Source organism: Lactuca saligna, chromosome 6 (assembly GCF_052625555.1).
Source record: "Lactuca saligna cultivar CGN05327 chromosome 6, ASM5262555v1, whole genome shotgun sequence".
Lineage (NCBI taxonomy): Eukaryota > Viridiplantae > Streptophyta > Magnoliopsida > Asterales > Asteraceae > Lactuca > Lactuca saligna.
Window position 1 is genome coordinate 180,703,935 of NC_136422.1, and position 15,824 is coordinate 180,719,758.

The window sequence follows — 15,824 nt, forward strand, 5'->3', positions numbered from 1 at the left end:
GTTTAGAATGTTGTTACATGCAAGGTGTTTTATTAGGTATAGATGTATGTCCAATAAAATCTAAGTTAGTGGGTATGTTTTGCAATGAAGCGTTTTGAGAAAAAAAAATATTTGATACCGTAAACTTTTATCATTTAGTTTAAAAAAGTGTTAGTGATTAGTTTTTTAGTCAGTAAATCAATAAATTAAAAAATGATTGGCTTAAAATTGTTTTTTGTTTGTTTTTTTATTCTAATAATTTATAAGTTATTTAAGAAAATTACAGTTTGTTACTTTTTGAAAACTCATTTTCAAATACTAAACAAAAAATAGTTTTAAAAATCCTTATTAAGTATCCAAACCATTTTTTACTTATTAACTTTTTAAAAAGTCAATAAGTTAATAAAGAGTTTTTAGATGAATACTCAAACACTTTCTAAATAAAAACGTTTCAAATCTAAAGTTATCTAACATAGTGTTTAACAAAATATTTCCCGCTACCAGCTAGTTTGTTGAACACGTCTACAACCATTACAATCAGTTAATGTGTTTTAAGTTACCATTAGGTATTGCTAGTATTTGTTATGGTTAATGATGTTGATGGTTTTGATTAATTATTAATATTGGTTATCAATCATAAGGTTAAAAATTATATAAAGAAGAGAAAACACATTGATATAAACAGTTTGTTATTTTAAAATAAGTTTTTGGAAAATTTATAACAATAATAAAAAGCCTCAAAGCTACTTAATTATAATAAGATCATAAACTCTAATCAATTTACACTACCTCTTGAATGGACTTTCGGATAATATAATATGAAATAATATAATCTATAATCAAAACATGGAACTCGAGTGTCACTTCCCATCAACTCAAATGCATGTATATCATCAACGTTCAAACCCGAGTGTTTAGTAATTAGTACAAATTTGTGCAATCAGTGGTTTAGGGACATGCATGTCATTTCCATGTTTAGGGTAAAACAAAGGAAAAAGGGCCAAGATTCCATGCATGGCCTCAAAAGTCACGTTTACTATATATCCAAATAGTCAATGCTCCAAATGGCCTGAAGATTCATAAAGTTGCAATCTTTATGAGATATCACCTTCTAAAAACCACAAAACACGAAGAAAAGGGACCAAAATCCAAGATCTAACAACATAGCAAAGAAAAGATTGAGTCTTGAACACTTACCCAAGTCCAGAAGAGAACCTAGAAGATGAATATGTTGTTTGCAAAGATGATAATCCTCACCAAAGGCTTCCTTCTCCTTCAAAAATGCCAACAAAGTATGAAGAATGAACTTTCGAGAGTGATGGAGGCTAGAGTTAGGTTTTCAGTGATTGAAAGGGTGATGGAGGCTAAATGACCTTTAAAACCTAGCCATAATGTCCTTTAAATAGGGCTCAAAGCCCAAATGATTAGGGTTTCACCAAAACTGGTTGCCATGTTGTGATATCTTATGACCACACCATGGTGGTTCATTAAAACTCGCGACCCATAAAATAATGACACGCCATGGTGAGGCTCCACCATGTTGTGGCCACCCAAAACAATATTGACATTTGCAAATTAAATTTGTACCTTAAACGGGTGTTACATTATTTTTCTAAATTCTATTTATTATTTTTTTGTAGTTTCAACACTTTCATGATTTGTATTTTCAATGAAATATGGTATAAATTAATTCATAATAAAACTCATTACTAAATTGCATGATCTTGCTAATATTGTATCAGCAGAAGAACTTGCTCAGTAATATGAATAAATTATATGAAAGAGCTTATACATCTGAAGCTATTTCAGCGTATGGAATAATCATAATAAAAATGAATGAGATGGACAACGGTAGAAATGTGATTTTACTCTGCCATATGATAATCACTATTGTTGTAGTTCATGTTGAACTAATTGAAAGTGATTACGTGATATGGAATAATTAGAATAAAAAGATATACATGGTGCAACTTCATTTGACCTGGTGTTGCTTTTAGATTATTTTGTATTTACATATGGAAAATATGGTCTTGCTAAAATGATATGTAATTTTTGTTCTAGGATGAATTGGAACAACAGTCCTGAAGATTGTTAAACTTGATGCAACTCTTGGAGGTCCTACGGATACATGCAAAGCATGGACTTCCCTACTAGTTTCGAGTTATTTGAATTAAAAGTTGTACATTTTTTTTCAATTTTACTGATGATCAAAGAAAATTTCAATATGATTAAGTTTTCTTCTACTTCTATTGATGACCGAGGCAAATTTTATGTTTTTTGAAACAAAAATTCATGATTAACAGTAAAATATAAGTTTTTGTTTTTGTTTTTATTTATTTATTTATTTATTTATCTGAATGTAACCTAATTTCGTATGGACTGAATTGAATATTGAAGTTTTTAGTAGAAATCATCTTGATTTTGTTGTTGTTCTTCGTACTTGCGTGATGATCGGAGAAGTCAACGACGAGCAGAGAGAACTCAACAACGACGTCTAAATAAAAATGCTTCAGCCCAATGGTTTTTTATTAGCATAGTTCGCCAACATTCTTATATATATATATATATATATATATATATATATATATATATATATATATATATATATATACACACATTCGTGTAACAAAAAGTAATCATCATTGACAAAATGATTATTAGGTCGTTACAACATGCATATACATTTTTATGCCAACCAACCAGTCCAAAAGTCATTAAATCTCATAATAATATTAGGGAATTCTCCAAACTCCAAGAACTCCAAAGAAATTGGCTAAAAAGGACCAACATGACATGATATTATAAGAATCTAATGATCAAAGTTTGAGACTTTATACCTCCAAAGGTCCAAAAATAAGAAGAGAATGGTAGAACTATACCTCAATATTACAAGAACCACCTTCTTCAACCACAAGCTTCACCACCAATGGAAAACCAAGGTCAAAAACACAAATAACACAATAATCAAGATCGAGAGAGAGAGAGAGAGAGAGAGAGAGAGAGAAGAGGCTATGGTTTCACTTTGAGGATGAAGGTTGATGAGAATGACGAACCCCTAGGGATTAGTGCACTTAAGTATGACCAAATCCTGATGCTTCTAGGGTTTGGCCCATTAGGCCACCGCGTCGCGATCATCACCTGACCGCGCTGTGACTTAAATGACGCGGGCACGCCACGATGGGTCTACATCACTGCACCGTGGTCAATTAAAACCCTAAGACTCAAAACTTAAATATATTAAATGCCAAAAGATTAATACATGAAAGTGGATGTTACATATCAAGATCAACTACCAAGTTCTCAGATAGACAATGATAATTCTCTCCTATTGAATACATGATTCATATTCATTTTTATTTACCACTTTGTCTTTATCATCTTCAAACCATTCCATTATACCATCACCAAAGTGGTCATGGTAAATGAATATCTTAACATCAATAAGTTATACGATCTATATAAAAGTGGTGTACTCAATTTCAATTTCAATGTATCAAATACCAAAGTATAAGGGTTGCTTAGGAATGGGCTAATAGTCCATGCCTCATCTTCATTTGCCCAACACCATGTTATATAACGTCATAATATGTTTATCTCTCACATAACACAATTGATAAAACACATGCTCTACTAGTGATTATAGTTAAAAGTAAACAAATAATTGTACATTTACTCTCGGAAATCAACCTTTTATATAAACTATTTATTTACTTCTTGAAAACTAATTATTTGAACACTATAAAGCTAAAAAATCTAAATCAAAACCGAATTTAACAAACATTATAAAACAAGTTACAACTTACAACAATATCAAATTATAATAATCATTCATATACCGGTTCCTTAAGCATTCATTTATCTTTTATCATATTCAACTTCAACTTAAATGGAAAAAAATATACTAATTTGAAACCTAATCTTAAAATATCCAAAACTTTGAATACATATTCATATGTTCATATGTTCATGGTAAAATTTCAAAATTTTGGATATCCATATCCAAAAAATTCGAAATATGTTTTTTAGTTGTATTTTTGTATTTTATTATTATTGAATATTCTCATGAAACAATTATACACAATTAATAAAAGCATATTTATATATATGGATTTGGATTTACATAAAGGTTCACATATTGTTTAGTCTCCGATTTAAATTGATATATCAAGTATATATAAAATAAATATGTGATTAGGTTTTATAAGATACAATATAGTTATAAGTTCAAATTATAATCTCATATCTCTATCTAAATCGATATCCATATTCGTAATTAAACTTTCGTTCATATCTCAAATGTAATGCCTTCCGATATATTAATTTTTTAACATAAATTATGCTAAATTTTTAAATAAAAATATCATTTGATTTAAATGTATAAACTATAAAGGATATAAAGGATGATGGAGATACAATAATGTGATTAAAAAAAAGAAGGAAAAAGAAAAAAAAATATGTATATTTTTCTGTAGCCAAGCCAAAGAGAGTCGGGGGCTGAGCACGGATGCTTCTCTCCTTACAGAAGCCAAAATAAAAAAGAAAAATAAAAGAAAAAAGAGGCTTGAGAGAGGAGACAGAAGGGAGAGAGAGAGCGAGCGAGCGAGAGAGAGGGGAAGAGAGCGAGATAGAGAAAGGCTTACTCCTACATCAATGGCGGTTAGGGTATCTGAGTAATTGATTTTCTTCATCTCTGTTTGAATCAGTTTCATTCTTCTGTTTTGTCTCCCTCTCCCTTTGTTGGATTTTTTTTGATAAAAAAACCCTAATTTACCCGTATACTGCAAGAATCATCTTCAACTTTTTATTGTTGTCGATTTCTGAGAAAAAGCGGACTGACTTGTGATGGGAGCGCCGGAGAAGACAACTACTTCTAACAATAATTCTTCGATGCAGGTCAGTCCAGTTGCTTATCTTTTTTATTCTGTTACTTGTCTTAACGTAATTCTGTTGCTTTTTCTTTTGCTTGATTCTTATTAATACCTCCTTTTCGTGTTGAAGTTTTTGCAGTTCATTAGATGTCGAATTTTAAGCTATATGGCTATATCTTTGTGTTCTTATCAGATGTCAGAAAGATAAGTAGGGGCATATATTTTGGGTTGTTTACTTAGTTATAGATGCGTGGGACTTCAGTTTTTGATTTTTATTTTCCCCTAGAATGGAATTTATATTTTGTAAGCTTGTTTGCTGTCCATATAAGTTTCAAGCTTAGAGTTATCTTCAAATGATCTATATGTATATGTAAACATGCCTTATAGCCCTCCAGATTCTTGATTATCTCATATATTCCACTACAACATGAAACTGATGTACTATTGTACTGCTGTTAAGGTTTTATGTTACCCTTTACGTGGTGTGGGTGTGCTTTCTTTTGGAATGCAAAATGTGAAAGTGTGCATCTCTTTTGGTAGTTCAACCAACTATGTTTTAGTGCAAAAGTTGACAACTTACTTTAGGAGCTTGAGCCTTGAGGACATAGTCAATGAATGGGAATTGGGAACACATATCCTAAAGAGAACACAGACTTGGAATGTATTGGCATCTGTTGAGGGTAGTATAGTGGCAAATGAAATTTATATCTCACTGGATACTCTCTTTGAATTCTCAATCTAATTCTAGTTTCCTATATATTCCTTATTTCAAACCTAGCATACTCAGAGTTGGACAATAAGGGAAACCCTTCTTATGTGTTGGTTGATGGTTGGAAACACCTAAAATTTATCTTGTTATAAGCTTCTCTTAGTTGCATATAGATGAAGAGGATACATTTGAATTGCATAAATCAAACTTTCTTTTAATGTCAGTCTGTGTGTCCTATTATTAGTACTTGATTGATTGTCATAAAAGTAGTTTTAATTGTCTTTGTTGTTCTTTCTGACTTTTAGACTTGTTGTAGATTGTTTTAGTTGTGTTCATTACTTTTAGTATTAACTTCTCATAATAATAAAACGGTTCTTCCTGCAACCTTTTTATATAGCGTGTCAAGGTATACCGACTTAATGATGATGGAAAATGGGATGATCAAGGGACTGGTCATGTCACCATTGACTACTTAGAGGTTTGTCATCATCATTTTTTTTAAAACATGTAAAAACTGAATTTATTGTCTACATAAACTTTCCTACCATAAGTAATTTTCTAAAAGTTCACACTTAAACTAATATCTTGATCAGAGATCTGAAGATTTGGGGTTGTTTGTGCTTGATGAAGAAGACAATGAAACATTGCTTGTGCACCGGATTAGCTCAGATGATATATATAGAAAGCAAGAAGATACAATAATCTCATGGAGGGATCCAGAGTATTCAAGTGAATTAGCTCTTAGCTTTCAAGAGACTACAGGGTGCTCCTACATATGGTAAACACTAAATACATCTTTTATGCTTTTATTACATTGATTTAAATGTTAATTTTATGCAGGGATCATGTTTGCAATGTACAGCGGAATCTTCATTTTAATACCCTCAATAGTAAGTACTTGTGATTTAATATATATATGGAATCTCAGTTTTGAGTTATACTGTAAGGAGGGTAAAATAGGAAGGAATTTTGCCCTTAGTATGTAATCTTTGATAATATGTAAGTTCATAGATATTCCATTATATTATTTGTTCAGATGAGACATATCATGGTGCCAACAGTGAGTTGAGGGAGTTGCCTGAGGTAGAGCTGTCAACGCTTCCTTCAATTCTCAAGGTTCGAGCCAAAAATCCATTTTTTTTTCTTTTAATTTTTTATCATGGTAGTTTGTCTGTGTCTGGAACAAAAAAACCCTCTCTTTCTTAACACTGAATTTTTTGAATGTTCACTTTTCACTGTAGCAACTTGATATTTCGTAGGGCTAAATGCAAGAAGTATTTCAACTTACTTTCATTTATTTATTTATTATATCATCCTGTTTTTTTCTTTTACAGCATTGTACTTCCATTTTTTTTCTTATTAGGCAATGTACTTCTTGAAAAATCTATCCAGTTGTAACATTTTACTCTTAATTTTATTCTCATTAGGACATTTTACTATGAAAATTTTACCCCGTTATATCAGTGAAAATTGTTTTGTATTTGTATGACATTGGAATAAAGCCTATAATTAGGTAGATTTTTCAAAGCACAATGCTGTAATATGAAGAAATGAAAGTAGTATGCAATGATAAACAACTAAAGAAAATAAATTGCTATTTCTTACATTTAACACTATTTTGTAATAATTGTTTAGAATTGCTTTTATCTTGCAGGTTGTGGTGGACAGTAGCATTACTGATCAGTTATGTGTGACAGAGCTCATACTACATGATGTATGCTATTATCAATCTCTTTCCACTCATAAATATAAAGAAACATGCATATTTGTTTATCCATATGATTCCCCTGTATTTGATAAAATTATTATGAAATGTACATTGATTATAACAGTGTAAATTGCTCTGTATTTATATTTATTATTACTCTAAGGTTAATGCTTTATAAATCATTATAATTTGTGCAGCAAAAGTTTTTTCGCAAGTTGATGGATTTGTTCAGAGTGTGTGAAGATTTGGAGAATTATGATGGCCTTCACATAATATACAAAATTGTCAGAGGGATCAGTTAATACCCAGATTCTCATTACTTTTTATCATTAATATGGAACAACTAGTCTGACATTTTGACTTCATAAATTGTTATTGCAGTTCTCCTCAATAGTCCACAGATCTTTGAGAAAATATTTTCTGATGAACTAATCATGGACATTGTTGGATGTCTTGAATGTAAGTTGTACCTGTCTTAAATCTGTGTTTTAGTTCAGATTTCATGTTTTTTTTTTTGGTTGGCTCTTTGGAATGTAATTTAATTGATGTGTAGAAATTTCTATCAACTCATTTGCATTATCAAAGATTGAATTATTGGAAGTAAATTTATAATTGTAATATATCAATATTGCTATAGAAATTTATAATTGATGTATGCTGCTTTATATTCTTGTGTAGACGACCCTGATGTACCTCATGTCCACCATCGTGACTTACTTAAAGCACATGTATTCAAGGAGGTAATTATCTCCATTGATTTTTATTTTTTTTTTTAAAATTTTTTAACTGACAGCTATGTTGTGAAGGATGATGAGTAACAAAAGTATTTTCTCTCAGTTTGTAGTACGTTTTTTTTTTTTTTTTTTGTAATGTAATATATCACTTGTGTAGGCAATACCAATTAATGATCCCCTTGCTTCATCAAAGATACATCAAACATACAGAATCAGTTATCTCAAGGTACATTCTTGAATGTATTCAAGGAGATAATTACTCTTTTTGCCTAATTCCTACAGAATCCTGATTTATGTTGCTTCTCTTAGGATGTTGTTTTGTCTAGAGTACTGGATGAGGCCACAGCTGCAAGCTTGAATTCCATAGTCCACTCAAACAATGGAATGGTGAGGAGAGGAGGTTATTACATTTTCTTTTTGTATAAAATCTTGGGCCTTGACTTTCATTCAGTATCTGATATATATTTTATACTTGTGTAGGTTGTGACTTTGTTGAAAGATGATGCCAGCTTTATGAAGGAGTTGTTTACGAGGTTAAAATCGCCTTCCACCACTCCGGAATCCAAGACGAATTTGGTAAAGATTATACTATATGCATTTCATATACCAAACACTACATAAACCTAATATTTTTTTGAATAAGTATGTATGTGTGTTTATGATTTAGGTATATTTCTTGCAAGAATTCTGTAATCTAAGCAAGAGCTTACAAATGGTCCAGCAACTCCGGCTGTTCAGGTATGCTTTCTGAGTTTCAACTTTAAGATTTTATTATGTAAACATTCTAATTTCCAAACATGTTATGACACTTCAGGGATCTCGTATCTGAAGGCATATTTGAAGTGATTGGTGATATTTTGCTGAGTGATGATAACAAGCTCATTCTGACTGGGTAAACAGTTTGTATCTCTCATACTCATTCAGTTATATAATGCATTGATTTCGTTAGGAAAGATAGAACAAGAATTGAATGATTATATTTCAAACAAATTACCAATGGAACCCTAACTTTTGATCACTCTTAACAAAGATAGATTCATGATACTTACAAACTCTCCCTCCCTTCTATTTATCACCGACCTAATAGGAAGAAAATACCTTATTGCCCATACTAACAAACTTTATTATCTAAACCACAAATGAAAAGAGCAAAAGACCCTTAACATGACTCTCAACAAAAATGTGATGGATGCAGGACAGACATCCTCATGCTTTTTGTGAGCCAAGATCCAGCTTTGTTGCGTTCTTATGTTAGTCGCCAGGAAGGTGTCTCACTAATTGGGCTTTTGGTATGTACTTGTAATCATCTTTTGTATATCTGGCCTTTTTTATTTAAAATTTTTTTTATTTGATATTGGCATGAACTTTTATAACAAAGGCAGATATTTGTTCTGTTACAGGTAAAAGGTATGCTTAAAGATTTTGGGGATGATATGCATTGCCAATTTCTTGAGATAATTAAAAGTCTTTTGGATACATATTCTCCAGCAGGACAGGTTTGTAGGCTATTTATACTTTTTGTCATCAGTAAGATATGTATTAACCATGAGTTAGAGTTATATCGGTTCATGGCAAGCTGAAATGTTGCTTCTATAAGGTTATTTTCAATGATGAGGACAAGGAGGGCATTCACGTCTATTGCACATATATAACAGACCGAGTGCAAGTCTTTGTCTCACTTTTCAATTAAGTCAAAAGTTACAATTTTTGATTAAATTTTCAAATATATTCCCATACAACATTTAATGAGACCAAAAAAGAAACAAGGCCTTATTATTTTTCCTTGTTGCTGTGAAAAAGTAGTGATTACGCATCAGTAGAACTTCATCTTTTTCATTTATAAAACTTTGCATCCAACCTACTTTCTGATGTTTTTGATTTTGTTTCAGAGAGATGCTATTGTTGATGTTTTCTATGAGAGGCACTTGGATCAACTACTTGATGTCATATCATCATCATCATGTCCTCCATATGCTGTTCATAAATCCACGCATTCCAATGGAAGTTTGCATAGTCAGACTAGCATAAAGCCTGAAATACTTTTGAACATATATGACCTCTTATGCTTTTGTGTTCTGCAACATCCTTATAAGATTAAGTAAGTACTTCTATAAATTTTCTGTGATATTTTTAAAAATTTACTCAGAGTTTGGGATTTGTGTAAATTCATCCATCTTTTCTTGTTTTCAGGTCCAAATTTTTGCTTAGTGGCATAATAGAGAAAGTTTTAAGTCTGACTTGTAGAAGGGAAAAGTATCTTGTGGTTGCAGCTATTCGCTTCATTCGTACTCTAATTTCACTTAAAGTAAGTAAATTCCCATGAACTCCTAACCTTTTACAAATTTACCCTCATTAATTCTTTTCTTCCATTTCCTCAAGTGTGCCTTCATCTTTTCAAATATTGTTTTCAAACATCAGTTATCCAGATAACACTTGATGAAGAAAAGAAGAAACAAGTCCTTATTTTGAAAAAAAAAAGTTTATCTTGTGGCTAGTATGGGTTAATATTTAATAATAATGACATGCTTGTAAACAGTTAGATGGAGACATTTTATGTGTAGCAAACAGTTGGATGATGTAATTTTGTTTGCAGGATGAGCAACTGATGAATCATATGGCAAAGAACAATCTATTGAAACCGATTGTAGATGTTTTTGTTGATAATGGAAGTCGCTATAATTTACTGAACTCTGCAGTTTTGGAGCTTTTTGAGTATATCCGTAAGGTATTCATTTATGTTCTTGTAGCATTGTATTCACACAATAAAGCAATCTTTTCACAGCTTAAAATAGTATTTAATATCTTTAAAGTTATGTTATTGAAGTGTATTATCTATCTATCTGTATTTGGTATGATGACAGAGAGTGAGTTTTATGCAGGAAAATTTGAAGACATTAGTGAAATATCTAGTTGAAACTTTTTGGGTGGAGTTGGTGAAATTTGATGGTTTACCTTCTATCCAATCTCTGAAAGTTAGATATGATCAGGTAATTAAATTCTTTTACATTTATTTATAAAAATTATGAATCAAATTGTATATGCGGATTTGGAGTTTGCAGGCTATGGAGCAGGCGACCAATCAAAATGGGCCATATGCACTCAACACTAGAAGACGTGTAGATGAGCGTGGCCTTGAGAAGGAAGAGGAGGATTACTTCAATGAGGACAGGTATTTTTTTTCTTTCTTTTTTGATAAATAAAGATCAAAAGATAATTTTAAAAAATGGAAAAGAAATAGTCTCCTTTCTACATTAAGTCTGCTCTTTTTGTGTTAAGTAAAAAAGAGACGCCCTTACTGGAATGTGTTTCAATCATTTACGTTAATGAAATCAGATGTTTTACTGTTAGGCTTACGATTGATTATACCCTTCATTTGTGGTTATCTCATTAAAAAAGTTGGACAGGAAAGAAATCATAATTTTGTCAATAAAAAGTATGTAGTCATATGTTTTTTTTTTACTCCAAATACACTCCCACACCATCATATATGTTGCTAGATTTTTAATTTTCTTCATCTTTTATAGTACCAGATAACTCATATTTGTTCAAACACCCATTGAGTTTGGGCACTCCACAATTAAAAAATTTCGTTAAAGGCAAGAAATAGCAAGATACTTGTGTTGTATAGCATCATAATTTCATTTTTTTTTTTTTTCTGTTACACTATTGTACTTTGAAATATTTACCCAAGTATATAGCAATTTCGTCCAAATACACAGGGTAGATTTTTCAAAGTATCATGTCCTAATAAGAAGTTTTATGTAAGTACAATGCTGTGATTTGGTAGGCTTTTCAAAGTACAATCAACGCATTGACAAGAAAAATAATTGGAAATACAATGCTGCAATAGAAAGAAAAGATATAATACACACAATAATTTGAAGTATGTTGCTTTTTCTTGCATTTAGCCCTAAAATAGTGGATTCTTGTAAACCTAGTCTATAGGATCCAATATTTTGTAACTATTACCAATGCTTAAAAAGGTAATTATGGATTCAATATTGTTTGGGGATTCTGTTCCAACAGTGATGAAGAAGATTCTGCATCTGCATCAATGTCTCGTACAACAAGGATACGTGCACAGCCCGCTTTATCCAATGGATCATCCTTAAGGTAGGTAACTTCCTTTTTTTTTTTTTTCATGTTCTTCATACTTGCAAACTTTTTTATTTGATTTTTTAGATAATTTGTATCTCCTTGCCCACAATTTAGAACATATTGAACTGCGGTTGGACTGATGCCAACGGGGGCAATAAGTGCAATCTTTTGTCCCATCTAAAAAGGTGGGTCTTGTTTGTGCAAAAGACGTTAATGCCCTCCTCATCTTCATCATCGAAAATAAGCCACCCTAATAAGCTTTTAGCTAACACAGCCTTTGAACAAACATTAACCTACCCTTCCTTTTTCTAGATATTTCCTGAAAACAGCAATGTGATGCTTTTAGAAAAGGTTTTTAGTCAAACGTGTTTATTGCTATTGATATCAACACCAATATTGGAGGGCATTTTAGACATCTCATCTGAGAAATGGTCAAACCTCGTAATTTATTCAATATAATCAGATCACTATATATAGAGTATAGAATATTACATTTAGGTACCCTCTACTTATTATAAATATAAATGACACAATCTGACAGAGGGAAAGGGATGCAGTAATACTTTGAGTCCAATAGGTGTTTTTTTTTTTTTTTTTTTTTTTTGTAGAGCTGATAAAGTTGGACGTGTTAAGGTTCCAAAAGGGGAACTTTTATTGTCCATTTTTGAATTCAAGAACAATTAATGTATGTAATATTTGGGGGACAAAATATAGAAAAAGCACAACATACTTTTATCATTTTATCCATTGAGCTAATATATATATATATATATATATATATATATATATATATATATATATATATATATATATATATATATATATTTGATGAATCTTTTTTTTTTTCTTCTAGTCCTAGCCCTAGAGCGGGTGGACTGGTAGACTATGAAGATGATGATGATGATGAAGACTACAAGCCGCCCCCAAAAACCAAACCTGAAAAAACACAGGAGGATGAAGGAAGCCTGGAATTCCAATTCCGATTAAAAAGAAAAATCTCCAAACAAGAAGCCGATTCTGTCAAAAAACGATTGCTCACTAAAAACCCAATGAAATCAAAAGAAAGCGTGTTTGCCACATTATGTTCAACTCTAAGTCAAGCCGTATTGCCTTCAAAAAATACCCCGAACACTTCTCAAGACAATAAGGATAAGGGCGATACTGCTCCAAATAAGGAAACCGATGATAAAAACACCCTAACAGTGGGCCCCGAGGTGGCTATAAATGGATCTTGAAAAACAAAACAAGAGGCAAATGGATGATAAAACTGAAATAGGAGTAGTGGTGGTGGTGGTGGTGGGAGAGGATACTGTACAGTAAGTACCATTGCAAAGGCGGTGGTGGTGGAGGTGGAGGCGGTGCCATACTTTCCGGTCAGGTAATAAGTCGTGATGATGGGATGGGTTTATTAAAACATTTATAAACTTTGTGTTCTTTTTGCAATTTTGGTTAGCTTTTTATGATTAGTCTTTTAGGCAATATGAAAACCATTATATATTTGATAGATTGGGTTGTATAACAAAACACCCAGGGTCACGAGTGACTGTTATATGTGGAAGTGGAATTTTTCCGATGAAAATGTTTGGTGGTGGGTGGTGGTTGGTTGGGACAATGTAGCTGCGCTATTTATATGTTGTACATTATCAACTCCAAGAAGGTCCAAAACTTTCTTTTGCTATTTACTTATCTATTAAAACAAAAATTAGCTTTTGATTTCTTAAATGATAAGATTGGGATGTGTTTTTTTTTTTACGCGGATTTGTTGTTAGTAACCATTTAGATTTGCCATAGATGATAAATAGTTCAATTTTCCACGATAGGAATTGGTTTTGGTAGGGGAATAAATTCAAAATGCCACTGTTGTAACATGATAATATGATGATTACTATCAGAAAAACAATAATAATGTTATTGCTAAATGTTGATGCAAACATATAATAGCATATCTAAGAGTAGTATGGTGTTTTTACATGTAATACAAAACCGTTATGTAATATGGTGTCATGTTTTAGTTGATAAATATAAGAATATAAAAATCTGAAGGCCTATTTCAAATCCGAATATGATAGAATTGGATTTGGGATAATACCAACCAAATTCATCCGGATTTTGTTTTAAAAATGATCAGATTTTAGATGACATTTATTTAAATTTTGGATAAAAATGTAGGATTTTTTTGGAATATAAATTCAAATAAAAAGATACTAGATAAGAAATCCAATATGATCTCAAAAAGTTTGGGTATCCGATTCGTATCCGACATAAACGATTTTTATCCTTTCTTGATATGATATATGAAAAAGAATATGGTTTGACATCGAATTCGATTTAGGTGCATGTAACAAAAAAAAGTAAGACAACAATGATTTGGTTGAGAGTTGGTTTTCGTTAGCAAACAAATTGAAAACGCTATAACGATCAAAATCTACTATAATAAATTAAAGTTTTTTTTACCACATGTCCTCTTCTTATCTATTTGGACACATAATATTTTCTAAAATTTTTAAATTTTTTTATTATCCACTTGTCATTTTATTGTATTTTTTGTTTTATTAAATTAAAATTTCACATTTAATGTGTAAGGTAATATATATGTAAACTATTTATTAGAAAAAATTTATATATGTAATGTATTCAATACATTAAAATCTCATTAATTTTAATAATTTAAAAATTTTTCATTTTTGTTATAAATTCAATTTTTTTAAATTGTTAAAATTATATATATATATATATATATATATATATATATATATATATATATATATATATATATTTTAATTAAACCCATGTAATACATCGATCTTACGCCTAATGCTATAATGATCAAAATGCTAATGTTATAATTTTATGTAAAAGTCGGTATATGCAGCTGATTAGTTATTTGGCTGTCTTTATTCATCTACAATTAATGCTAATCAATCATAGTATGCAGATTCTGTCAAAGCGCCATTAATTGAGCTTGGCGATCAATTAATCGTGTTTACGGTCAAAATTAATCAAAATGTTAAATGGTCAAAATTATCGGAAAAAACCAACAAATCTAAAAAAAAAAAAAAAATTAAAATTAAAGAATGAAATACGCAAATGATAAACTAAATTCTCTAATTCTAACTTTACATCTCTTCTCTCTTATCATCACGCTAACAACTAAATTTCTCTATCTTCTATCATATCATGTTAATACAAACCTTTTGGTCCAAGTCAACTTCTATGTTTCTCTGAACATCAAATGAATACGACTTTGCTATTCGTTTGAACTTTTAGCTATCTTAATGAACTTTAATGTGTATCTGAGCATAATAGTGAATCAAACTTTGGTATTTAGTTATACTGATTTAATTTGAAACAAATTTAGGATTCCCGATTAATTTCTACCTAGACAAATTAATCTTTTAACTTTAGTCGACCGATAAAAATAAAAAAATAAAAAAAAAATAAATTCGGATTATGAACTATATTATCAATTCGGACAAGTGTTTGTACTTCAATCAATACTTACTAACTAAGATATTAATAACTAATGAAAGCTTAATTACCGAGTGTTTCAAACCAAAACTCTTTTACCGTTTTGGAGAAGTTCTTTAGAATTCTAATTCTAATAAGGGTTTTCGATTTGTACTACCATCTTTTTCAGTTTTATACACGACAAAATGTAACAAAAGTAACAAAGACGACCAAGATAGAAAAAAACATACCACCGACACCTAAATCTCTTGTGTATCCAC

General features: G+C 30.8%; 1 protein-coding gene across 1 annotated transcript; it reads left to right on the top strand.

Annotated features, from left to right (window-relative positions):
- The first annotated feature begins 4,459 nt into the window (after positions 1-4,459).
- LOC145000106 (uncharacterized) lies at positions 4,460-13,818 on the top strand. Its single transcript, XM_078959258.1, has 23 exons — positions 4,460-4,872; positions 5,954-6,034; positions 6,150-6,334; positions 6,397-6,446; positions 6,593-6,672; positions 7,211-7,270; positions 7,462-7,561; positions 7,646-7,723; positions 7,943-8,004; positions 8,156-8,224; positions 8,308-8,385; positions 8,479-8,574; positions 8,666-8,736; positions 8,813-8,890; positions 9,194-9,287; positions 9,399-9,494; positions 9,888-10,096; positions 10,189-10,303; positions 10,592-10,723; positions 10,878-10,985; positions 11,058-11,167; positions 12,025-12,111; positions 12,950-13,818. Exons 1-23 carry the CDS (start codon positions 4,822-4,824, stop codon positions 13,329-13,331), a joined length of 2,472 nt encoding a protein of 823 aa, XP_078815384.1. The 5' UTR covers positions 4,460-4,821; the 3' UTR covers positions 13,332-13,818.
- Positions 13,819-15,824: the final 2,006 nt, after the last annotated feature.

Excerpts from the sequence above, each read along its gene's own strand:
- LOC145000106 (XM_078959258.1), top strand. The coding sequence starts at position 4,822 with ATGGGAGCGCCGGAGAAGACAACTACTTCTAACAATAATTCTTCGATG. Across the intron at positions 6,035-6,149 it reads TCACCATTGACTACTTAGAG|AGATCTGAAGATTTGGGGTT; the intron begins GTTTGTCATCAT and ends TATCTTGATCAG. Across the intron at positions 12,112-12,949 it reads TCCAATGGATCATCCTTAAG|TCCTAGCCCTAGAGCGGGTG; the intron begins GTAGGTAACTTC and ends TTTTTCTTCTAG.